We start from the raw sequence: 25,447 nt of genomic DNA on the forward strand, positions 1-25,447 counted from the left end.
CAAAAAACAACAAATGGACAAAAAAAAAATGTTGGTCTCTCTTGGTCAGATTAAACAAAGATTACATATTAGCCTTGTCCCTGGCTGTGACTGATCATCCTGTTGTAGCTGTGGATTTAACCCGGGGTAGGCAGTTATTTTGGCTGGAGGTCCACTAAACGAGTTTTGATGAGTGTCGAGGGCTGCACACACACAATCTTTCAGAAAATATCATTTTAGCCAATTGCAGATTAAAATAATCTGCTGTACCATATTTTAATTTTATTTCAAAAAATATTTTTGTCCTGATTTATGTTTTGAGTAGTGTATATAGAGGTGATTACATAAAAGCTCAAAATAAAGTCTTGCTTTTGCATATTGTGTGTGTCTGGGAAGGGGGGTGAGGTATGTGTGGGGGGAGGCTGTCTGTGTGCTAGGTTCTGGCAGCTAGCCCAGGAGGGTGGGCAGGGGGGCAACATGTGCAGCAGAGCTTGTCTGAGTAGTTCAGGTGTGGGTTCAGTCCAGCCCATGGCATGCCACATGGGGCTGAGCTCGTCCTACTCCCACCTGGTGCAGCCTATGCCGCGCTCTCACCTGTGCCTGCTGGCCTTGGCCCCAGCCCCAGCCAGTGGACACAGCTTTCTGATGTGCCTGCTCCTGGTGCGGCTGCAGCCGAGTGGCTCCTACCCCAGTGCACAGGTCTTCAACTCCAGCTCATAGCCTCCTTTCATCCACTTGGTTGCCCACAGGTGGCTGCTCATCATGCTGGTTGGGCAGAGTGGGTGGAAGGCAGCTAGGAGCTAGAGCTGGAGCCCTGCACACTGAGGTAGGATTTCTGCCTGCTGCTTCCTTCCGACCTGGGAGCAGTGCAGCAGGGGCAGGGAGGAGGAGGATCTGCTGGAGGCAGGGAGGAGCCGAGCAGTATCTGGGCAGTTGCAGCCACATCAGGAGCAGCCTGGCCAGGAAACTGTGTGCGTTGGCTGGAATTGGGGCCAGTGGGCATGGGTGGAAGTGCAGAGCCAGCAGACTTCAGCCTAATGCGGAGTGCCACGGGCCAGATGCAGTCAACTGACGAGCGTCCACCCATGGGCCAGATTCAGTCAGTTGGCAGGCCAGATCTGACTCCTAGACCCTATTTTGCCCACCCCTGATCTAACCAGTCTCCCAGATTATGAGTTTAGGTTCTCAGTCAGTAGGCAAATGCTCAGTCAAAGTGGCAAGTAATATGTTGGCCCCAGATACTTTTTCTAATCCATGTGTTTGGCCTGGAGTAATGGTTAAAGACTAGAACATCACCAGTGGGCAGCTACTGAAAAATGTTTGGCTCTTAATCAGTCTATAGGTCTTTGCTGTGCATTAAGAGTACAATAAAATTGTTCAGATATACTCTGTACAGTTAGTTGTATTGTAAGGCTGGCCTTTCCCTTGTGAAGGTTGTTCTTGAACAGAAATTTGATTCTAAACTCATCATCTTCCTGTAGTAGCATCTCCACAATTTATAACCCTCAATTTATGGACCTGTACTGCAGAGAATTGTGTTAACGTCAGTCACACGTGTATAGGAATGACATTGAGAGTGGAAACTAGAAGCGTTACAGCTGTCATGTGAAGCAGACAGGATGTTTTATCTTTTGCCTTTGCAAAGTTTGAAGAAAGTTTTTTTTGCCATGTCCTTTCTTGTCAGAAGCAAACCTAATCCCAAGTTTTTGATCAATGAAAGGCAAATGCTGATAACTATATTTGTTCGCATGCGCTGAAATTCTTGTTATCTCTGCAAAGTGAAAGGATGGACTTTAAAAAGAAGTGATAAAAGGCTCAGTTACTACCTCACTGCTTTGGGAAATCTGATAATGTTCACATGTTCTGAACCACTAGCCTGTCTCAAAGTAATGAGAAAAAATAGGAGCTTAGAGGAACTAAATAACAGACTGTTTAGAAGCAATGATAAGAGTTTAAGTTTCATCCACAAAGGCACTGAAAGGCCAAGATCCTCCCTCACATATTGATTGTTGCAACATCCAATATTTATACAGCACCTTTTTCATTTGGAAGGCTCCCCAAGTGCTTGATACATATGTTATCTCAAATACGTTTGCTGGGAATGGACAGCAGCAATAAACTGGGACCCTGAAGAACCCAGGCTTGAGGAAATATTGGTGTGTGCTGCTAGTGGAAATCCTGCTCTTAACCTCTTTCTGAAGCATGCAGGCTCCCCATGCTAACTAGTCACAAGGTGCTTAGCTCCAGCTTTGGCTCTGAATGGTTTTTACTTTTGGAGCATTTAGCCTTGAACCAGATAATCTGATCTTTATAATATAACAGGGAGCACATTCCAGTCCTATGCGAGTGTTTGTGATGTCATGAGCTGCTGCATGGGAAACGGCCCATGGGTTTGTCCTTGGCAGGTAACTGAGAGGACGGCAACACCTGAAACGCACTGTAACCCTGGTAAAGGCCAGGGTGGTTTTAGATATTTTGGCTCTTAACTATTTTCTCTCTCTCTCTCATTTAAAAAAAAAAAAATAGTAAGAATAAAAAAATAGCATCTTTTCAGTCACCGTTTTACACTGTTACAGGATCCGATTCTTCCGTTGATTTCAGTGGGGATTATTCCTGTTTTATATTTAAACACGTGCCAGAGATGTTGGGCTCCATTGTATTAGAACCAGAGGCTTGCTGTTTTTGGTCTTGAGCAGGTTTGTCCAACATGTGGCCTGTGGTGCTACCGCAGGAAACAAAAGTAAACACTGTACTTTTGTTTTTTTGGGGGGAGGGGGTGATGTGATACCGCTTCCTGTGAGGTCTTTGAATATGGCTCGCTAGCCCACTGGGTGATTAAAAAGTTCATGATCTGGCCCCACATTCAAAAAGGTTGGACACCCCTGGTCTGGAGAGTTACCTCTTTTGTTTTTGAGGACATCATACCTATCCAGTTACTGATGCCAGGAGAGCCTTGTTTTGTGTCCTTGCTTTACTGTCTGCCATTTCAAAATTTACTCGAACTGTCTGTCTTCCAATCTGGCCCCTAGTTCATCTGCTGATAATCAGACTGGATCCCAGAAGCTTGCTAGTTTATCAGTCCCTGACCATACTTTGTGATTGTTTAATTATGGCATTACAAAGAAGACAAGAGTTGGTTGCTGAAAAGAACCAAATTTTCTAATAGCTGTCTTTGTCTTTAAAACTCCACCTTATGCAAGACAAGCTACTTGATTTCCTTTGGGCTTGGTCAACTGAGATTAAATACAAAATTAAAAGATCCTGCAGAAAATTGTTAAGGAAGCCTGGGCAGAATTGGGAATATCCTTTCATTTTGGGAATGAGAGAAAGTCATAGAGAAGCAAAACCAAGAGCTGTCAGTGTCTTGTTACTTCAAAGGAGAGAGAAGCTGGATAGCCCAGTAAGTTGAGGTCCATAGAACAGGAAGAGCATAAGTTGTTAGTGCATCTCAGCACTGTCTGGATCAGTGGTTTCTTCTGGAAAGTCTGATTCACTTTTTTCCATTCTGTGCTTAGTTATCTGCAAGGACATCAACAGTGATTGTGAATGTGGCCTGGTTCTCAACAGTGATTGTGATCTTGTCCCGGTTCTTGACAGATAGTTGTGCATATCTCAACGTATTAATTGATTGCAAATCACTTCAGTGGCCACAGCCTCAGCCAGTGCTCTGTATTGGATTAATTTGAGTGACCTGAAATAAAAAGGCTCCCCTCAATAGATCAGCTGCCACTACGTTTTTGTGCATTTCCTTCTGTCCTTTGTCTTTGCTCGCATGGTAGACGAGCTTGTTGTACAGGGAGGTGTATTATGAAATGCACTGTTAATCTCTCTACCTTTTTGTTCCAGATAAACACCAGTTTCTTCCCAAGCTTCAAAGGTGGGAGACTGCGAAATTCCTGAACAGTTAATGAATTACTTCGCAGAGTAAATTCTTTTTCATTAGAAATGCTGTTTGTTAATTGCAGCTTATTACTTGCACCGTAAAATAAAACGTATCCCGTATTTTAAGTTTTTTTGCTGCTGCTTATGAGACAAAGGTTATGCATCTCTCTGGCTCTTAATTTTTTTTTAACATTGAGACTTAAACTGAATTATGTCACTCTCCAAATTCCCTGTTGGCTCTAAACACTAGACTCCATCTTGCCTTTGCAGCCAGCATCCAAACTGGCAGTGGAGAGGAGAGGGCAAAAATTTCCCTAATAAGAAACCCCCCCCCTGAAACTTATGTCTTGGGGTCTATATAAAAAATAAATGCTATTGAGGTCTGTTCACAGATGTACTGGGCTGCTGGCAAATAGACCTATGTCAGTTTGCAGCCGACAAATCCTCTTGGAAGACTTTGCACGTCCATGTCTCATCTGTTTTGGTGGAAGAAAAATATATTCTTATTACTTATTTTAATGATGTGCTGACAGCAGAGGTCTTTATCTTGTTAAAAGAGACTGATCTTACCAAAAAGGCCCCATACCAAGAACAGGGGCAGCAAGCACAGGGTATGTAGTGCCTGTTTGCAAACGTTACACACCCACATTCTACATTGGGTGGGGCGGCATGAAGGACAACACGTGATGCAGTGTGTAATGGTTCGCTCCCATTTACAGTTCAGGCAGGCTGCATGCATGGGGGCAGAATAAGGTTCATATTCTACCTATTGAGGATGGCAAAAGGGTCGGAGGGGTGGGGAAGTGGTGAGAGCAAAGGTGTGGCAAAGAACAGAGTAACATGGAGGAGAGTCAGATTAAGAGAGAGTACCTGGATGAGAGTAGGATGCAAGCTGACAGGCATGGTGTTTGTAACAGATGTGAGAACCTTTTTATTTTGGTTTGTTTTACTGCAGGAAGAAATTTTAAAATTAATCTGAATTACTGACTTGTAGCCCTAGCTGGTGTCTAGAGACCCAAGTCTCTGCTCAGGCAGTGAACACAGTGGTACATATAAATGAATATTTTTCCTCTAAGTACCTGTTCATGCCCCCAATTGTGCAAATAAATTATGTTTGTTTTCATGTGCATGCTAAGGCCTTTATGGGAAACTTGGTCTGGATTTAATTTGAAATGTAGATTTCTTCTTTGCCTTCCCTTTTTGACCTTTCAGGGTGTGTATGTACAGGGTAAAATGACTCTGTAGGCCACACAGTGTGTAAACATTTAACAATTTGTGTATCACTTTTTGAAAGGTCTCTGACTTGTGTATTTAATTAAGGTCTTGAGCAAGGTGTGTCATACAAAATCATAGAAGTAGGGTTGGAAGGGACCTTACAGATCTTCAAGTCCGACCCCCTGCCAGGGCAGGAGTAAAAACTGGGCTCAAATGATCTCAGCTAGGTAGGCATTAAGCCGGGATCATCTGTTTAGGCACTGGCAGTACAAAATAGTGAGAAAATGCTTCACAAAAAAGAGAACTTCTACAGACTCTATTTACTCGGTCACAAGGAAAGAGGATATTCATAATAAGGAAAGTGTGTTTGTATATCAATATATAAACATATTATATTCACATTTATAAATAAACAAAACCACCAAGTAACACGTTGCTGGGTTTAGCGAAATAATACATTATGTTAGTAACCTTTCTGTTCCCACACAAATTTTGGAGATTTGCAGTTAAGTTTCCTGAAGTAATGCATGTTACACTTATACATTACTACTTTTTTTTCTTTTTTTTTTTTTGAAAAGCACCCCATACAGTAAGAGGACTGGAAATTTATATTAAAGTAATTTCTATCACTGCTTTTTATTGCCTTCTCAAGTTGTATTTGTTTGACAATACTGAAATTTGCATTTGGTTTCTCATGATATAAATGAAACTGTCTTATTCTCTCTCAGATAGTAAACGCAGATATTGCTAAAGTTGTGGGGTGTAGAGAGGGATTATTTAAGGTAAACTCAGTCATAGTTCAGCTCCTGCTTCTAGTGGGCTGAGGCTTCTTTACGGTCTTTTGTTGGCCCTTCACATTTCAGTAGTGAAGTTTCTTTCTGCTTTTAGTGAAGTTTCATCCTGTGTACTTGGCTTCATCAAATTTTGCCCTTGGATTGATTTATTTTTTATAGTGAGCTGTTGCATTTCGCTCAGTGCCGCCTTGCATTTCCACAACAGTCTGAAAATACCAACTGCAGCTTGGGCATGTTTGAGACTTTGTTTGATAGCACTGAGCAGCTGGTAGCTGTGAGCAGTTGATAACCAGTGGAGCTACAGCAGGTATAAGGCCAGTGACTAGGCAAGGGAGCAAAACACAGGAAAAGAGAGAAGGAAGAAGTAGTCTGACTGTTTCATTTCTGCTGTAATCACTTCATAAAAAATCAGCAGCTACCAAGAGTTTTGAACTTAGTGATAAGACACTGTAAATAAACCATGCTAAGGGTGTGTCACCTTTAAACCTTGTGGAGGCATAAGGGGTGATTGTGAATATTGGGTTATGCGAAGACGGATATCAAGGCCCAGGACTCAACAGTGAGAGGTAGGAGGGAAAGCTTCGGGAAAGAGAGCAAAGCCTTTGACCTTTGACAGAGCAGGCAACTGAGGGTAGGACTCTAAATGGGACGCAGGATGCTACTGGGCTAAAATGTTTCCACAGCAGAAGTTACTCTTTCTGAAGGAAGAGCGAAGGGAGGTCCATGCACACAGACTGTGTTTCTTTCTGAAAAACAAGATACGGGGGTTTGAAAGGCAGTTGCAGCCATTGCAGGAACCAAATCTTATGTGACAGGGAAATAAATATCCCAGGATAATGTAAGTTATGGCCATGGATAGGATGTCAGGAGCTTTTGTTAAAATGGAATGGCCTGAGTGAGACTATTCCTAGAACTGCTACTATTGCATAAGATGAAGAAGGGTTTATAATGGCCAGGAATAATCGGGATTTCTCATTCCAACTTGTTTAGAGCAGTGGTCTCCAAAGTGGGGTGCTCAAGACAATCCATTGGGGTGTGGGAAGAAAATATTAGAACTTATATTTATATAAATATATAAATATAAATATATATATATATATTGGGGGTGCGTGCTCAAATTTTCTACTGATAGGGGTGCGCGATCAAAAAAGTTTGGGCACCACTGGTTTAGAGGATGATCTAGTGCCAGTATACTGCAGTAATGTAGTACATGCTTGATTTACTTAACAGATGCTTGGACAAGCACACTCATGATTATGGAAACTTCTCAATTAAGTGCTATTTTTTTTTCTTTGACTAAATGAAAAAATGACGTTGAGTGAAGTGAGAATGTTTTGGATACGTAGCACACAGCACCTGGGATAAATTTATAATCTATGTGGTGAGTTTATGAATTTGTGGCGTGGCTGCAGCTTGTGAGAGAGCATGGCACTGTTTCCCTTCAGATTCACTACCCAAAGACAGGTATCTGGGCTGTAGCTGTATTGGTCTAGACTAGAGGAAAAAGCAGTCTGGCCTCATGGTAGAGCTGATATCTTTTGTTAGACCAACAAGATTTTTGCAAAAAAAAAAAAAGTCTTTTATTTGCAACCTTTTGGGCACAAACACCCTTCATGAGGCATCAGAGAAAAGATTGTAAAAGTCTTCCTGGGTAGAAATGAAAGTTCATATTTCCTAGGATTTCACAGAGGAGTCAGTAGATAAAAAGCTTTTTTGGGCAGGCAGTTCTTAGCTGGTAAGGAGTCTCTCAGCTCTCTTTTGAGGCTCTGTGATGATGCAAATTGCTTTGAACCAAGGCAGGAGCAGTATCTCAGGTTTCAGGTGGTCACAGTTGCTTCCTGCTTGGGAAATATATGAACTTTCATTTCTAGCTAGGAGAAATTTTTACAGTCTCTTATCCAATGCCTGATGAAGGATGTTTGTTTCCAAAAGGTTGCAGTTAAAGACTTTTTTTTGCAAAAATCTTGTTGGTCTAATAAGAGATTTCAACTCTACCACGAGCCCTGATTGCTACCCAAAGACGGCTGATTCTATCCCAATCTAGAGCCAGTGTGTGCAAGGTCCATTGTAACGGTGGCTGACAAACTGCTCTCCTTTCCATGCTCCCAGAGAGTGAAATGGGTTACGTGACCTAGAAGTCTCACTGCTTTTGACAGCAGCAAGGTTCTGGGATGGTGATTGAGAGTAACTCTCTTCCTTGCTCCCTCCAGAGTTGGTTGTGAGGGGTGCTGCTTTCATTTTCTCCAGAGTGAACAATCTTTCTTCTGTCTGACACGTTCGTAGTTCTTCCTTCACTTACTTCCATCCTCTGTGTGAGACCTGACTTCCCTTCTGACCACATTTTTAAAGTACATACAAGTAAATTAAAAAATGGATTAGAATCTCACTCTCTTTGTAGCTTGCAGAGTGAACTGTTTTCCCCAAATGCTTTAAACATCAAGGCAGTAGACAGCACATGGTCTGGCTTGTGTGTGCCTGAAATTCATATCCTGTCACAGGGAGAAAGTGAAAGTGCAGATGCATCCTTCTGTTATTCCTTACAGCAGATAGATAAATGGTGCTGCATTGCCCATCTTAGAATGATTTGTTTTTAAAGACAACTGTTTACTGGGTATCTCTTCCCTCAGCTCTTCTACAATTTCTTAAAGGAATTGATGCTGTATTTCTCATCTTAAGAATAATTTGTTTTTGCTGCTAAAGAAAACTACTTACTATCTCTCTCTCCACCCACCAATTGTTGTTAAATGCTAGTAGATGCAAACACAAAGATTCAAGTGTTTAGGCTTACACTTGTGCAGAGAAGGTTTTACGTACTTTTTAGTTCTTTCCAAAATAAAGTGAAAACACTAATTTTTTTCATTTTCTTCTCAAACAGACCTTCCAGAGTGACTTGGTATCTACGCAGGAAGCTTTCCACAGCACACGAACATTTTAATCTCTAAATCTGGCACAACGATGCATTAGACGAAGCCAGACTGGTACAGAAATTTCATACTGAAGGATGAATAGTGAAGAAGAGTTTTATGATGCCGTTACTGGTGAGTGAAGACAAATGCAAAATAAAACCACAGGCTGTGTTTGTTGCCAGCAAGAATGTAGCTCCATTGTTATTAGGAGACCATGCACCATTTTTATAATTTGTGATGAAAACTTTAAGGGAACAAGAAGGAATTGTTCCACTTCTACTTTTAGCTAGGGAGCCAGGAACCTTTTTTAAGCTTAGTAGCTCTCCCTGTACACTTAAAGAAGCCGTTAACCTCTGCCTCACTTTTACTATCTGTATAATGAGGCAATCTTGTGGGAGGGCAGAAGATTATTGTTTGCGGAGTACTTTGAAAATGACAGCTATTGCTTACGTGCTGAGTGTTAACTTCAGTGAAGAACTTGTCCCGAGGACTGAAATGGAAAACATTTCCCAGTCAAAAATTTGATTAATATAAATGGATGCTTCTAGCATAAGGAGCCAAAAGTCTTTGCTGTCTGCTGTTTCCTTTACAAAAGCCAACACACACCTCTTGATAATTGAGCCTTGTGTTGGACAATATTTCCCTTTTGAACTAATAGAGCCTCAGCTATTTCCAAAAAATTTAAAACCATGTAAGAATAAATTGAAATGCTGTATAAAAATAATGTAACAAAAAGCTTCTCAGAGATTCCAAATCATTAATCCCCTTATCCTTTAAAGTGTCTTCAGAAATCCTAGAGTGGAAGAAGAATAGGAGATATTGGCCTCTGGAAATTTTAGTGAGTTGTGTCTTGAGCATCTTGGAATCCAGGGAGTAAAAAGAGACGTACTGGGGAGCATGGAGCTCTTGAGAATAGGAGTAGAATGGAAGAAGTAAGATGGAGGGGGAAGAAGTGTGGTGCTGCTTGAATGTAAGAAAAATCCCTTGATTTTAATTATGCTGCAAAAGTGGTAGTAGGGTATCAAGAAGTGAACCCCATGCATGCACCTGCTTTAGAAATCACATTTTATAAAAGGATTAAATGATCTGAGGATTTGTCTCTTGCATTGTTGATAACATTGCTGAGACCACCACAGTGCATTGTCTGCATGCTTGTTTGGTCCATTCCTTCGGTTCTTGGTGCGGCAATGTACAGTCCTGAAGCTGGGTTATCTCGCTTTGCCAAACCAATTCATCTTTTTTTATCTGCTACTTAATCCCTTCTGACAAAGGTAAACCAGTAGCACCAAGATGCAAAGAGCCAAAGAATTCTGGGTCCCAGTGACCAGGAGTTGCTTGGGTTTACTTAATCTCTGCTGCCTCCTTGCTGCAAGTGGGGGATCATGCACTGTCTTTGAGAGCCCTTCTAACCCTGCCCCAGCTGAATCCTTATGCAAGAAGAAAGATAGTAGGAGGGAGAAGAGGAAAGAAGGAATCCAGGAAAGCAAAATGCCAGGTCTTAGCCTTGTTCCCATTGCAGTGACCAATTCATGTGAGCTTGGAACCTGAGTGCTCTTAAAATTGGCCCCTTCTGTTTTGGGGAGCTGGGCTGTGGTAATGATCCCACAGTTGAATGTGGCTGGGCTGGGTTGTTCTCCCTCATGCCAGCTTGGGGCAAGTTTTCCTAGGTTCATTGACTTTGGCTATGGTTGGGGCATGGTGCCATGTTTGGGATTGGGTTTTTATGCCAGGTTTTCTATGCACTTTCTCCATCGACTACTGTCTTGCTGATGTCAGAAAGTTTTGTGTGCCTTCTCCATGAAGATGTGGCTGATAGCCCTCTATCTTCAGGGACAAACTCCAGCTCTGGATTCGCCTATTCAACTCTATATTATGGTTAGGGACCCACTGGATTTGTACCTGTGCAGTTTTCATGGAAACTGGTAATTTGGGGGTGCTTTGAAAAATGGCAGGCCTCGTGATTTTGGCGGGCTCACTGCAAACCAACCCACCCCCAACTGGTCGGTAAGCAGAGAAAAGGGCAGGAAGCCCTGCAGTCTTGGAGCACTGGGGCTGGGGGGAGGGAAGATAGAGGGCGGAGGCGGGGTGCACTGAGGAGGGTTGGGAGGCTAAGGGGCAGAGAACAGGAGGGAGGAAGGGGCGGAACTGCGAGCAGCAGGAGGCGAGGGAACCTGGTGAAGCTGCTTGTGCAGCATCCCTGCTTGGGGATGGCCTGAAACTACACCTTAATTACCCAGATTTAAACTTGAGGAAATCTTTAATCCATGCTTAATGATGCATGGATTAATGGCTTCCCTGGGCTGGTAATCAAGCTGCAGTTTAGAGTAATCTGGAACTTTGTGGGGAAGGGTGGGACTGCTGGGGCCCCTCACCCAATCAGAGGCAGGGCAGGGGGAGACTGCCATGCTTGGCCCATGAAAATGGTGGCTGGCGTTGGACTCTGCTCAGAAAATCAACTGGCCGCCTCCTTGAATTTGGTAGGCCCTAATTTATGGTAGACTAAATCCCAGGGCATCTCTTTAAATACCCCTGCTGGTATGGGCAGCCTTCTCAGCAATGATCAGAGATGATCTTTGGTCCGTACTGTTGTCGCCCCCGCTCTGTGTCCATCGTTTTTCTGCAGTTCTTCAGCATTCAGAGTAGGTGTCTGCTGCAAGCTTCTGTTAGGCCAGGGGTGGGAAATTATTTCAGGTGGAAGGCCACTTACCCAGTTTTGGCGACCTGTTGAAGGCTGCATGGGTGGCCCTTCTCCTTGACAGGTGCCCCACCCCTTGGTCACCATTTTGGGACCAGTGCCTCAATGTCTTGGGACCAGTGTCCCAGGGTCAGCACCTGTGGGGCCCAGAGCAGGGTGCAGGCTGGCTGGGGTCTGTGGAGCTGGGCTGGGCTGCACCAGCAGGGAGAGGGGGGAGCTGGTTTGGCTCCGTAGAGCCCCTGCCGGCTGGGACCCTGTACCCCTGCTGCCCTGCTCTGGGCCCTGCTGGCGCTGGCCCTGGGACACCAGTGTGGGCTTTGTGCTCCTGCGCCCACTCACCTCCAGTGCCCCCCCAGCCCTACGGTACAGGCGGGAGGCAGTGCACAGCCCCGACCCCCTGCTCACTGGCAGGGAAGTTGCTGGTGCAGAGCGCAGGGAAAAGCGGCCCCTCATCTGCCTCATGGCCCACGCTTCCTGCTCCATCTGTGGGGCCACTTCCCCCCCCTTCCCAGTGCTCGGCACCAGCTTGTAACCTGCCCCCGCTGCCAGCCTGGGCTCTGCGCCGGCTCCAGGCTTGCACAGCAGGGCTGTGCACAGCAGCAGCAGCTGCGGTTCCCCCACTTGCCGCACTGGGCAGTGTTTGCTGCTGCTGCATGCCCAGAGCTCGCATGCTGGGCAGCCCAGAGGTGGCAGTGGCAAATGCTGCCCAGCATGGCAAGTGCAGGGGCTGCAGCAGCTGCTGCCATGGTGCAGCCCCAATGGGTGAGCCCAGAGCTGGCGCAGGAGCCAGGTTGGCAGCGGGGGTGGGTTACAAGCTGGTGCTGAACGCGGAGAAAAATAGCTCCTCGCCCGCCCTGTGCTGCAGCCCCTCAAAGCCTGTGTGGGGCTGCCTGTCCCTGCTCAGGACAGCCCTGCATGGGCTGTGAGTGGCTGCAGCAGGGAGCGCTGGCCACAGGGCAGGTGAGGGGCCGCTCTTCCCTGGACTTCGCACCAGCGCCTTCCCTGCCCCGCCCCCTTACCTGGGCTTCCTGCACTGAGCAGCCACATAGTCCGGGGCCAGAAATCTCTGCTGGGGCTTCCAGCTGGGGGTGAGGCTGGGTGGGCCCTGCTGTGCAGGAGCCTGCCAAGGATTCCCCTGGGTCCTACTGCCCCTGGTTCCTGTCATTTTTTTTACGGGAACCAAGAACAGGTAAATTTTAAATTTTTTGAAATTTTTTTAGGGGCCTGCGGGCTAGATAGAATGGCCTGGCGGGCTGGATACAGCCCATGGCCCCTACTTGGCCCACCCCTGTGTTAAGCTCTGGTGAGCTGACTAGCTGATCCTTCAGGTTCTTGGATCGTCCAGGTGCCTTGGACTTAGATTTGTACTTCTAGGAGTCCTGGGTCAGACTAAACCAGGTTATGCAACACATGGCCTGTCATAATTCTTGATTAGATGGACAAGGACTTAAGAAGCAAAATGGTCAATTAACAGCAAAACGAGGGTTAACCAAAAGCACAGCAGTTAATCTGTGCATGTCCCTGCACGTGCAGCCCAACTTCTCGCTTGCAAATGTGTTGAGGGTTTACATGAGCTCAGAGCAGCTCTTGTTGGTGGCAGCCTCCTTTGGAAAGGGTACCTTGCAAGTGATTCTCAATGAGATTTGAATTACACCTCCTCCCCTGAAGCTTCCCTGCCCAGGGTGACTTTGAATTGAATTCTGTGAGACTTGAGATACTTGCTCAGTGGTCTCATCCTCTTTAGACTCAAGGCACCCTAGGAAATCGGAAAGATCCCAACAGGTCAGAGTGTTTTTGACAGTGTGGATTCCTGTTTACCTTGTGAATCATGCTTAGGTGTTTGCTATTGTACAGCACCCATATAAAGCTGTCATGGCACTCTAGGGTGCCAACCGCCCTGGTTGAGAATCACTTCCCTAGATCTTGAATTTGAGCTGGATCTTCTTGCAGACCCACCATTCTGCTGTTTCTGCAGACAGTCTTTCCATCCCATCAGTCTTGCGACTAGGTGGGTCAAGATGACCTTCAGACATGCATACCCCTACCTTGTAGACAGCAGTACTACCTGAGGGGGCTAGACTAACTTCAGGTACCTGTAGTACTCTCAGCACTAGCACTATGTGCTGCCTCCTCCCAGCAGAAACTGACTTCAGTTTCAGAGGAGGCCAGGGCCTTTGCAGGAGTGACTCAGTGACATCTTCCCTGTGCCAGGATTTGACACTCCCTTCTGTGCAGACTTGATCTGCATCGGGATGGATGCCAGTTTGTTGGAGTGGAAAGTCTGCTTCTGGCTCGGTCCATACTTTTTGTTGAAGGAGAAGAGATGCTGCCCTGGGGAGAAGTATAATTGAATTGCTTGCTGCACAGCTGAGAACCTTGTGTCCTGATCCAACCTGACTGACCAGGTGGGATTCTGTATGTGAGCATTTTGGGAGGAACCCAAAGGCTTTTACTTGAGTTGCAAATCCTCTGCTTGGGTTGCTGGGTGGAGAATAGGTCTCTTGCTGCCTAGGGTGTCTGCCTGTATACAGAGGCAGTGCCACTCTGTGCTGATTGGCTGGGCATAGAGCATTTACTATTTCCAGAGTAGATATTTCACTCAGGACTTTCTCAGGGATCTTATGTTTCCTGTTGGTCTCCCTGCATTTCAGTCACTGTAGCTCCCTCACTGCTGCTCCCACATACAGAGAACACTTCTTGTGGTTGCACCTGTGGAACAAGGTCAGGCAAATTTTATTCAATTCTTTCTGCTTTTTCTTCCATCCTCCCCTTAATTCCAAGATTCTTCTGGAAAAAATATGCAAGCAAAAGAGCTAGCTACTTTGGCAGCAGCCTTCTAGTCCGTTTAACCTTGCTGTGTGGCTCTGTTAAGTCTGTCTTGGGTTCATGGAGGACTTCTGTGCCATCTGCTGTGCTACAACTCTTCATCAGTCCTTCCAGACTTCAGGTTACTGGTTCAGATGTGCTGAGCGAAAAGTTTGCTGTAGGAAGAGCAGCATACTTGGGTAGTTGCCACAATGCTTCCAGCCTCTGCCAAAGAACATAGTTTTGTTATGCTCTTACCTTTTTGTTCCAAAGGCTAACCCTGAATTCTGTGAAATCTTCTTTTCTCCATGTCATTAAACATACCAGGCACATGCCTGAGCAAGTTGCTCTTTTGCTTTTATTACTTGCCATTCATCTTGGACCATTTCTCTCTTGAGGAAGGACTGCACCTGTGGAATTGTGGGCTAATTCATATCCCCCACTCCCCCAGTACTGTCTTGATCTGATACATCAGCAGATTCTGCTCCTGGGTATGAGTTCTGTCAAATTATCTTTACGGTAAGTCTGTCTCCTGATGGAAGCGGCTAATTAGAATGGCAGCCTGTGAGGAGTAGCTGTCTCCTGAAGGAGGGGGAAGTGATGGTCTTGGAGAAAACAAAATTGTCTTTTTGCCATAGTGTGCCACTGCAGCATCCCATCTCTGCCAGGTGCTGTCCCTAGATCTGCAGCTCTTGATGCTTCCTACATTTGATTTTCTTCCCTGCTAGAGATGATGATGGTTCCCTGGTATTTAAGCTCAGAGAAGCTGTGACTCCGTATAAAAGTGATTTGCATGCTCTGTGACTCAAGGAATACTTCATCCCAAAACTTCCTGTTTGGTGGACACACAACTAGTCTGAGTGGCTTGGTTTTCCTTTGCAGAATGGGGAAGAAGAAGACTATGAAAAGCAGAAATACTGGCAAGTCACTTTTTTCTTTGAACTCTTGAAATGAATTGTATAATCAAGTCTCTGAATGATGTTGAATCTTAAACAGTCTCTTGTGTTTTAAGGCCTTTGGCTCACCTTTTAAGATATGTAATTCATCAATTTAATACTTAACCACTACTGCCTTCAGTTATTGGGTTTTTTTTTTTCTTTTTAAACATCCTCTTTCTACGGTATAAGTGTCCTGTAACTGATGTTTAGCTTGTGAATTCTTCTGTTCTGTGGAGGCTTTAATTAGCGACATCAAAAGAGAGACTTTTCTAGAAGAGCATGTTACCATTTCAATAGTCCCACAGTTGTAGTAGCTAATTTGGATCCACTCTTCTGTCTCAAAAATGTGTTCCAGAGTGTTTACCTTTTCCTACCACTCTGGCCATGTGTTTCAATTGATTCTTTTTAAAAATCCAAAAACAGTTTAGTGAACAGGCAATTTTACAACTTTGAACTGACCTATATAGATAAATTTAGCAATGTGTTATAGCTGTGTAAGAGGTATGTATCGCAAGTGTTTGCTTTAGTGATGTTTGGAGACATCCTGGCAGTGTTTTCTAGGTTAACAATTAAATATTACATGAAAATAAACTATGACAGAAAACTTAATGTCTTTGTGCTACAAGGTCAGTTCCACTGGAGCTGAGTTTGAAAGTTTTGCCTGTCTGTAAAACTTGAATGACTTTCTGTTGCTTGTGTTTAGCCATTTGTGACTAGATTAAATTGTATTTTGGTTCACATTTGATCTCCGTTTTCCTTAGAATTGAATAAGTTTATGTATAGGAACAGCACAAATGAGTTGTTAACTGGAGAGAAATTAAAGGACTGGTAATAAGCAACGAGACACAGTTTTACTTGCTTTGGATTAATTAATCCTTAATAGATGTATGGAATAGATATCTATCTCTGTAGAATATTCTAGGCATGATTAAAAGGTTTCGATTCCCCAGTGGGAGGTGAAGTAGCCCCGTTGAGTGACTTGAACTTTTATGGAAGTTTCTGTTTTAAAGTTAAACACATTTAAATATATTAGAGTGGCTAGGAAATCCCAGAGGCTTAACTACCCTTTCTCAAAAAGTGTTCTTTCACTGTAGAACATCTAAAAATCAGCACGTGTTTTGAGACGGGTGTTTTGATGTAATGTTTGTTTCAATCCCCTGAACAATTATATCTACATCTATCATTGTTCCCAATTAAGTGTTAAGACCCGCTGGGGTGTGGTTATCATGCCATAATTGCATGCCTGAGATGCTGGTGGTCAGCATGCAGGATTACTGGGTGATGTCATGTTTTAATGCCTGCTGCTAATTATAAAATGCAAAATCACAACACCAGTGCTTCCTTCAGCTTCTGAGATGGCTGTATTGATAATCTTCAGTCATCTTTCCTGGTAGAAATATAAGTTTGTTTTGGGTTTCTTTAAAAGTAATACATTGGTAGAATGAAAATATTTAATGGGAGAAAGAAGTATAGCATTTATGGTAATAATACAACAATAATATCTGTTGTATTTTTAAGTATTAAGACTCCTGAGATGTTAAGAGTGATTGCAGTTGGCAAGCAAATGGTACTTAGATTGCTTCAGTGAAAATGATTTCAGCATGTTACAATGTATGTTCTTTTAAACAACTGTGCAGTCTTTTATTTAGCTTTGCCTGTGTGCCCTGGCCCAGAGGACTTTCAGAAAGCAAATGTGTATGTGCAGGGGATTTATACTGTCCAGATGCTAAATCAGAATTTGGACATGCCACAGTCCTTTGTTGACATGGAGAAAATGAACCTGATAAGGGAAGGGACTTATTGCTTTTACTGGTAACTTTTGTGTTTAAGCAATTTGATTTGTAATGTAGACAGACCAAACCAGTTCCAGTATTGTTACAGTCCAGAACATGGCGTAACCCCTCCTTTCAGGTTTCATCATCCAGCCATCACGTCCTTTCTACAGGTGTTGCACGTGTGTTTGTCATGCCTACTACAGCTAACCAGTATCATCTGACAGTTTGGGTGGAAATGTAGGCAGAGGATGCCCATTGCTGTTGTCAGCTACAGGTTCCTTTGTCTCCTCTGCCCTCCCTCATGTCCTTCAGGATATACATCTAGATGGACAGCTGGAATGAAGGTCATCTCACAAAACATGCAGCATCAGAGCAATTTTATTTTTCCTCTACCACATCTTAGATGTCATGCAGTGTATCTTGTTCGTAGGGCTGAAAGCCAGCTGTTTTTGGCTTTGTGGAGGGTCTAGGTCTCTCTCTTTGATCGCATGTTTTAGAGAGAGAGAAAGTTCGAACAGGCTTCAAACCTTCAAAATTGCTTGAGTAAAATTGCAGTTTTTGTGCAAGACTGTTTTTTTTTTGTGGCCTGATGTGAAACTTGTTCTCTGTATTTCACAAGGGTCGTCCATACTTATCTAAAACAATAGGTTGATCTTAATAGCGATAGTGTGAATGCGCATTATGGTACCAAGGTACCAGGAGAGAATAGTTCCTTGTTGTCCTAGGTGCTGTATAAACACCTGCTCCAGAGAGTTTATAACCTGTTTTTGGTGAGAGTGCCTCTGACAGGAACAGAACAAGTGGGTATTTACCAGCTGTATGCAGGAGCCAGGGCTGGTGGTTAAATCCATTGGGTGGGAGAAGGTTAGGAGAAGAATCACTAAAAGCAGAGGGGAAGGAAGAGCTGGGTGTGGGAGGGGGAGGGGAGGGCGTTGCATCAGCCGAGATGGGAATGAGCAGGCAGTTGGGAGAGAGCATCCAGGGTGAAAACTGTGGCCAGCAGGCTGACATCCTTGGGGGTCACTCAGTGCCTGCTCAGGCTGTTTCTGCAGCTGCTTTTGCTGGCTTCAGTCTCTGAACCCCAGGCAGGTTCATTCCCCAAGGTCACTAGGATCAGTGGATGGAGAAAAGGGACTGTTTGGGGCCTAGTATTCATTTGTTTTTATGCCTTACATCCCAAGTAGAGACTGGAGTTTGGCCAGTTAAGCAGCCTTGGTTTTCCAGTGAACAGGAAATGGCTTTATTTTGAAAGCATTTGGGATGAGGGAGGTTCTCTTTATACTGAAGTATTTGATGGTTCTAACTATCTAATAGTGATTTGTAGGAGCTGAAGGCCTAGATATGCCAAGTCATTCTTTTCTAATGCTTTCGATAGGTGGCTTCCAAAGGGGTTCGGGAGTTTCACTTTGTGTGCTCTTACTTTCCAGCAGATGGATACATCAGTGCCAACTTAAGGTTCCCTCACTTTTTCTGCTCCCTTGTAAAAGAGATCAGCTTCCTGCTTCCTTTTCTTTCTCCTTCTCCTCCCATTATTGCAGCACCTGTTTCTTCCAGTCTTCCAGTTACCACCTTGACAAGCCCAGCAGTGCATTTAGCAGGCCCAGTGAAATGTAGAGTTGCACTGTTCTTCCTCGAGTCTTGTCACTCAGAATGATGCTAGAGTACAGATTTCTCGGTGGTCAGTGCCTGTTCATACATGTCCATGCCCTGGAGTTGTTTTGCTCTTAAGCAACTGTTGCTGCTGCAGTGAGTGTCATCTGAATACACGGGTATCCAGGGGAAAATGGTGCTAGAGAAGTATTGCTTGTATGCATCTGGAACTTTTCTTAGAGGTTATATTCGCTTTTTCCTGAATTAATTTTGCTGGGGTCACTTGTGTGTTCTTAGACCCTTTGGACTAAATCCTGAGCTGCACATGTTGGTATAAGCTGAGGCTGTGCCCCTTGGGGGTAGGTACTGGTGCTGTCAAGGAAGTTGTATTCTTCAGTCATAGAAGGAGTCTGGTCCGCTACCTTTCCTCGTCAGGGTTGTCGCTTACAGTACTTATCAACAAAATGGTACTTGCTTGAAGAGTAGCTGTGCTGTAGGCGTTGCTGCTTAAATTTGGCAAGATGTGTGTCCAGTGCCTGCATGTAGATCTTGCAGTTCAAGGATCTTAACTTTCAAAGGATTTTAAATCCAGCTTTTTGAGCATACTTTTTACATACACAGTTGCCTATGCAATTTGTCCATGGAAATAATAAAGTTTAAATACACAAAAGCCAGTGGTTCTTGGCATGCGCATACAAATGCAAAGAACAATTTTGCCAACTTTTTAATTGGTTTAATAAAAGATTATCACATTTTCCCAAAGAACCTTGTCATACAAATACAGTTTACTTGCACAAATCACTCTTTTTACACCTGCGTATGCAAAAGTTGTACATGTTAGCAATTGGCCCACGATTCTAAACAAAGAGGTAGTCTATCCTAAATGAATTGTTGGACTGAAACCCTGATGTGGCCTTGTCAGTGACCTTATTGCAGTAGTTTGCACTTGTGTATCATTTTTGGACTGGAGGACTCTGAACTTATAAATTCAAACAATCTTCTTAAGTGGATGAATGCCTATTTTACAGGTGGATAAACCAGGGCCAGGAAAGTGAAGTAACTTGTCAAGGTCATGCGCCAGTCCGTGGTAGAGATAGGAGGATGATTCAAGTCCTTGCTCCCAGTCCTCCCCTCTAAACTCACTTCCGTTATGCAGTGGAGGCTTATTTCCTTTCCTGTTGTTTGGTTTTCATTTTTTTTAAAACTGGTTCTAATAACCTGCATATGTGCTGGTTGAGTCTGACTCTACAATTCATTTTTTTTCTCATGGTCTCTTAGTAAAACCAAAATTGTAAATAGGACAACTGCATTTTTGAAGATCTTATGTCAAAGTCATGTAACTAGAAAAAAAAAAATTGTAATTACAGTTAAAGCGCAGCTCTGAAATAAGGGAGTAGATGTACCTAATTGAAATAGGAGCTGTTGAACAGTTCAGCTGAATATGATCCTACAGTGTGCCCTTGTTACGAAGAAGGCTAACAGCCTTAGTAGGAGAGTTGCAAGCAGATCGCAGAAAATGATTCTTCCCCTTTAGTTGGCACTGGTGAGGCCACATCTGGCATCCTGTGTCCAGTTTGGGCCCCCCCACTACAGAAGGGATGTGGACAAATTGGAGAGAGGCCAGTGGAGGGCAGCAAAAATGGTGGGGGGCTGGGGCACATGTGAGGAGAGGCTGAGGAAAATGGGCTTATTTAGTCTGAGGAAGACGAGACTGAGAGGGGATTTAATAGCAGCCTTCAACTACCTGCAGGGTGGCTGCAAAGAGGATGGAGCTGGACTATTCTCAGCAAATGCCAGCACATTGAGCAGTAACATCAAATTGCAGCAAGGGAAATGCAGGTTAGATATCAGAAAAACTTTCTCACTAGGATGGTAGTAAAGCTCTGAAACAGGCTGCCCAGGGAGGTTGTGGACTCTCCTTGGACGTTTTTAAGGCCCTCCTAGACAAAGCCTTGGCAGGGATGATCTAGCTGGGGATGGTCCGACTTTGAACAAGGGGTCGAACTAGATGGCCTCCTGAGGTCCCTTCCAACTCTATTTTTCTGTGATTTATTGCATGCAAAATTGATTATCCTTGGTATTTAATATGATAGTTGGTGCTGTTTGTTCTTAAACTAAGTCATCTACCAAAAAGTTTGCAGTCAGTGATATTTCCAAGTGAATCAGCGTGTTGCAAACGTGCCATTGTTATGGTGCACCCACTTCTGCTTTGTCGTTAACAGGTTTAACATGTAAGCAGACTCTCTGGAGCCCTAGGGAGTGTTCCTCACTTGTATTTATTTTATGCAGGCTTTGATTCTGACAATTCTTCGGGGGACTTTTCAGAAGCAAATCATAAAGTTGCAGAAATGATTGACCGGGATCCACACCAAAGCAGTAGGACTGGGAAACCTAATGGAGAGGCTCAGCATCAAGAGAATGGAATTAAGGAACACAGGTGTGCTGGCAAGCCTTCTATACCAGGCAGTGTAGCCCTCTTTTGTGCATTCTGGATACATGTGTAACGGTATACTGACTGTTGAGGCTGACGTGGGTTTATAAAATAATAAACATTGGTTATCTGCTTATCAGTTAAGTGCTTAAACTGGTTAAGTGCAAGTGTCTTTTTGTCTCCCGTCTACTTTTAATACAAGTGTACTCCAGTTAACTGCAGAATGACGAAAGGGGAGTGGCTCTGAAACGGCTGCTGTTAGAAGCCTGGAAAATAATGGGAGCTATCAGTTTTAGCGCTTCTGCTGCCATAGTTTTCAAGGTCCCTAATGGGGGGCCTGACACTGGCTAAGTACCTTCAAAACGTTGGGTGTCAGTCGGTCTCAGAGCTGCTCGTCCCAGAATGCTGAGTGTGGTGTACTGAGTAAGTGTTGTGTACATGAAGGTTACACAAGTGTATATTCCAACTAAGTTTTTAGCCTTTTTTCAATCCTGAGGCAATGCATTTAAACAGAGTACAGTGTACCTGCGAACCAGTGTAGTTGCTTTGGCTGAGATCATAGGAAAATAGGGCTGGAAGGGATCGTATGAAATCACCTAGTCCAGCCCAAAGCAGAATGCTCCCTGACTAGACCATATCTTTTCTAGGGAACCTGTTAGTTGTACAACTACCCCCAGATGCTCTGTCACAGTTCGTCGTGATGCTGGAAGATGGCCCCTTTGCCCATGGGTGTTGGCCAAAAATGCACAGGAATAATAGGCAGTAGAAAGTCCGTACCCCTAAGCAGCTCCCCTATAGGTTGAGGCTGTGGTTGCATTGAAGTAGTCTGTGTGAAATGCCTGAGAAACCTTTGTCGTTTTCAAAATTGATGATGAATAGGATTTTAGTCTAACAAAAAATAATCTTGGCTTGGGTATGATAACTATCTTTATGTTTTTGTGTTTTGTTTTTTCCTCCCTACAGAACTTCGTTGCCCGCCCCTATGTTTTCTAGAAGTGATTTTAGTGTGTGGAGTATATTAAAAAAATGCATTGGCCTGGTAAGTCATTGCTGGCAGTCGAAGGAGACTGAACGTTTTTTCCTGCTATCCTTGCCAAAATGTTTATTTCTGGGAACTAAAGGTTAAGTTTGGAAATACAGAAACATGAAAGCAGATGCACCCATGCTTTGGGGTGTTGCCTGGTGGTGAAGAACTTTTAAGGTGACAAAAACAAAAGTAAAATTGTCATAAGCAAGCAGCACAAATAAACTCTCTCTAGTTCTTTGTTCTGATAAACAAAGATGGTGATAACGTATGTAAGAAGTCTCTTTAAACTGTCTCTTTAAGCTTCATGTCCTTTTAGCAAACTGAGGATCAAAAACCTCTGCTTTTTGAACAACAATATGCTGTTTTGTTGAACTGTTCATATAAACCTGAACGGCCTAGTAAAAAGAGATGTTTTCTCTTGTTTGACCTCGCTTTTCGAGCATTTCTCCTACTGTCTTACAAGTATTAGATTAGTGTCCTAAAGGCTGTAATCAAATGTGTTGAATAATTAACTCTTCTTGTCTTTACAACATTTGGCAAAATATAATTTGGGGCTTTATCTCGTCTTTCATGTCACAGAAAGTGAGTTGATACATTGGTGTAGGTTGTAGCCGTGTTGGTCTAAGGACATAGGCAGAAAAGGTTTTTTGCGTGAATCAGGTATCTTTTATTAGACCAACTTAAATAGTTGGAAAACAATTATTAAGCAAGCTTTCAGGTTCAAAAACCCTTTGTGAGGCTAAGGCAGTTTCAGCAGTTGGTATGTGCTCTTCCTGAATGAAAAGTAAAGAAGCCAGAGGCCGGGCTGGTATGTATACCAGACAGGTAATCGGTGAAAATGTAGATTGAGGAGTCAATGGGTGAGAGACAGGCTGGGGAGGGAGAGAGAAGGGGGATGAAAAGTGGAGAGATATGTAGGGAGTTAGATGTTAGGCAGGTTATAATGTGTCATAAATCCAATGTCTATATTTAGTCCATGATTTTTAGTATCCAGGAGGTTGATGAAGTGGAGTTCATAGGCTTGTCTCTGGGAAGTGTTTTGTAAGTTTCCTTTTGAGGATCAGGACTGAGAGGTTGGAGAGAGAGAGTGGATTTCTTGTGAGAAATGTGCCCCCACAGGTAATTGGGTATTCCTGTCTTTGATAGATTTCAGGTGTGCATTCATTCTGGTGCGCAGTTGTTGTTTGGTCTCTCCTACGTATTTTCCATCAGGGCATTTGGTGCATTGGATGAGATGTATTACATTTCTGGAGGTGCAGCTGTAAGATCCAGGAATGCTGGTGGCTCTGTTGTGGGGTGTAGTAATTCTGGGGGTGGTGGAGATGTGTTGGCAGGTTTTGCGTTTCTTGTCATGGCATGGATCCTTCTGTTGTGTTCTGGGCTTGAGGAAGTTTGCTTCTGGTGATGAGGTTAGCGAGGTTTGGTGCTTGTTTGAAGGCTAGGATGAGTGGCTTTGGGAAGAGCTTTTTTAGAGTAGGGTCTCTTTCTAGTATGGGTTGCAATTGTTTGAGGATTTTCCGTAAAGATTCGAGGGAGGGGTGATAGGTTGTAACCAGCGGTGTGCAATTTGTGGGGGTTTTTTTTCTGTACTAAGATAGATCGCGTGTTTGAAAGAGCCACCCAGATACTACAGCAGTTCTTCAAGTGGTACGAAAGAAACCCCCCCACAAATAGCACACTGCTGGTTATGAAAAAAACCATAACACCCCCCCTCCCCCCACCCACCCCCGATTGGCCAAGGAGGCCTGGCAGTCCCACCCCTTCCCAGAGGTTGCCAAACGACCTGAAACCACATCTTAATTACCCTGATTAAGCCCGGGTAAGCCATTAATCCATGTATAATTAAGTGTGGATGAATGGCTTCCCAGGCTTAATTGGGATAATTAAGCCATGGTTTCAGGCCTTCCTCAAGTGGGGAGGTTGCACAAGCAGCTGGACTGTGGTCCCGGGCCAGCTGGAAAGCTGCAGGTGGCTGCATGGGGGTTGGCTGAGCCCTGGCATAGCTTGTTGCTGGTGGTAGGTGCATGCATGCAACGAGCTGTGTTGGGGTTCCATGGACCCTGATGCAGCTGCTTGCTGCCTTGTGGCTGCCTGCCACAGTTGGCCTGGGACAAAAGCCCCCCCCACCGGGCCCAAGCTCCCTCTGTACACCCATGCTCCAAGACTGCAGGGCTTCCTGTCCTTTTCTTTACTTGCAGATAAGTTTGGGTTTTTTATTTGTTTTTTGTTTTTTAAGCGAGTTTGTTGTTTTTTTGTGGAGCCCTCCTAAATTCATATTTTCCATGAAACTCAGTTGCAAATTTGGTAGGTCCTTAGGTATAAGACCCCCAAGTCCTATGAGCCATTTTTCTTGGTCAGGCAGGGCTGGAGAAGACTCCATCCGAAGCCCTTTATCCCCACTTTTTATTAAGCTGTTACAGTGTGTCTAGCACCAGGCAGCAGTGGTAGTTAGAGACTAGTGCCAGGTTTCTGTTCTATGTCCTCTCTACCACATTGGGGAAAAGTATTATTGCCAAACTGTCCCCTCTTGATTTGGAAACTGTACTGTGACACCTCATAGTGTGTGAAAGGGAACCATTTCTCTTTTTTTTTCATCCAGGAGCTGTCTAAAATTACAATGCCCATTGTCTTCAATGAGCCCTTGAGCTTCCTCCAGCGAATAACAGAATACATGGAACACACATACCTCATCCATAAAGCTTGCAGTCACACAATCCCCCTGGAAAGAATGCAGGCAAGTTACTTCTTTTACCTCCCCTTCTTTGAGAGAGATTTCTCTTGTTCTTCTTGCAGCCTCTGTGTTGAGGTGGTGCTCCAGCTGGGGGGAGTAGCTGGGTTTCTTCCAAGGTAGTCAGAAGAAAGGGAAGAATTGCCATACTGAATCAGGCCCGTGCCCCAGCCAGTCTGTCTTCCCATCTCTGGCAAGGACCACACAGATGCTTTTGAGAGAGGTGAAAGCACTGCTGTGGTAGGCAGATAGATGCATTTTTCCTGTGGGTAGAAAGGTCTCTGGCATGGTAGGAAGAGGAGAAGAGTGCCAAGCAGGACCTGAACATACCTAGGACCACATTAGCCTTTAACACTGCCATTATGAAACTCTCTGTCCATCCCACTATTTTTACTGAATGCCAGGCTATGGGTCCAAACCACATCAGAAACACCCTTGCTACCTGGGAAAGTTTATATTCGTAGAAGAAGAGTGCTGTGGCAGAATCAATTTTCCATGTTCCTTCCCTGAAACCTGTCCCTCCTGCTGAGGTGTAGACTAAATATCTGGCTAAATGACTTTTATGGTGGGCCTAAACTACTATGTACCTTGAGAGTTACTCAGGGCTCCATTTTTACTTGTGTGACTATGCAGAGGGCAAGATGTGCATAGTAAATTGACCATGATGACAAAACATAGATCT

The 25,447-nt window shown here is 44.1% G+C and overlaps 1 protein-coding gene across 2 annotated transcripts in view; it reads left to right on the plus strand.

Annotated features, from left to right (window-relative positions):
- OSBPL2 (oxysterol binding protein like 2) overlaps positions 1-25,447 on the plus strand; it is a 57,951-nt gene that overhangs the window by 11,989 nt on the left and 20,515 nt on the right. Inside the window, exons 3-6 of one of the 2 annotated variants that reach the window (XM_019548225.1) lie at positions 8,746-8,908; positions 20,869-21,016; positions 21,974-22,049; positions 24,637-24,771. In XM_019548225.1, coding sequence (XP_019403770.1) covers positions 8,872-8,908; positions 20,869-21,016; positions 21,974-22,049; positions 24,637-24,771 — 396 coding nt within the window. In that variant the 5' untranslated portion in view covers positions 8,746-8,871. Of the gene's footprint in view, positions 1-8,745; positions 8,909-14,925; positions 15,197-20,868; positions 21,017-21,973; positions 22,050-24,636; positions 24,772-25,447 lie in introns of those variants that run through there. The other variant, XM_019548224.1, reaches the window with a different exon arrangement.

Source organism: Crocodylus porosus, unplaced genomic scaffold (genome assembly GCF_001723895.1).
Source record: "Crocodylus porosus isolate Cpor-Errol unplaced genomic scaffold, CroPor_comp1, whole genome shotgun sequence".
Lineage (NCBI taxonomy): Eukaryota > Metazoa > Chordata > Crocodylia > Crocodylidae > Crocodylus > Crocodylus porosus.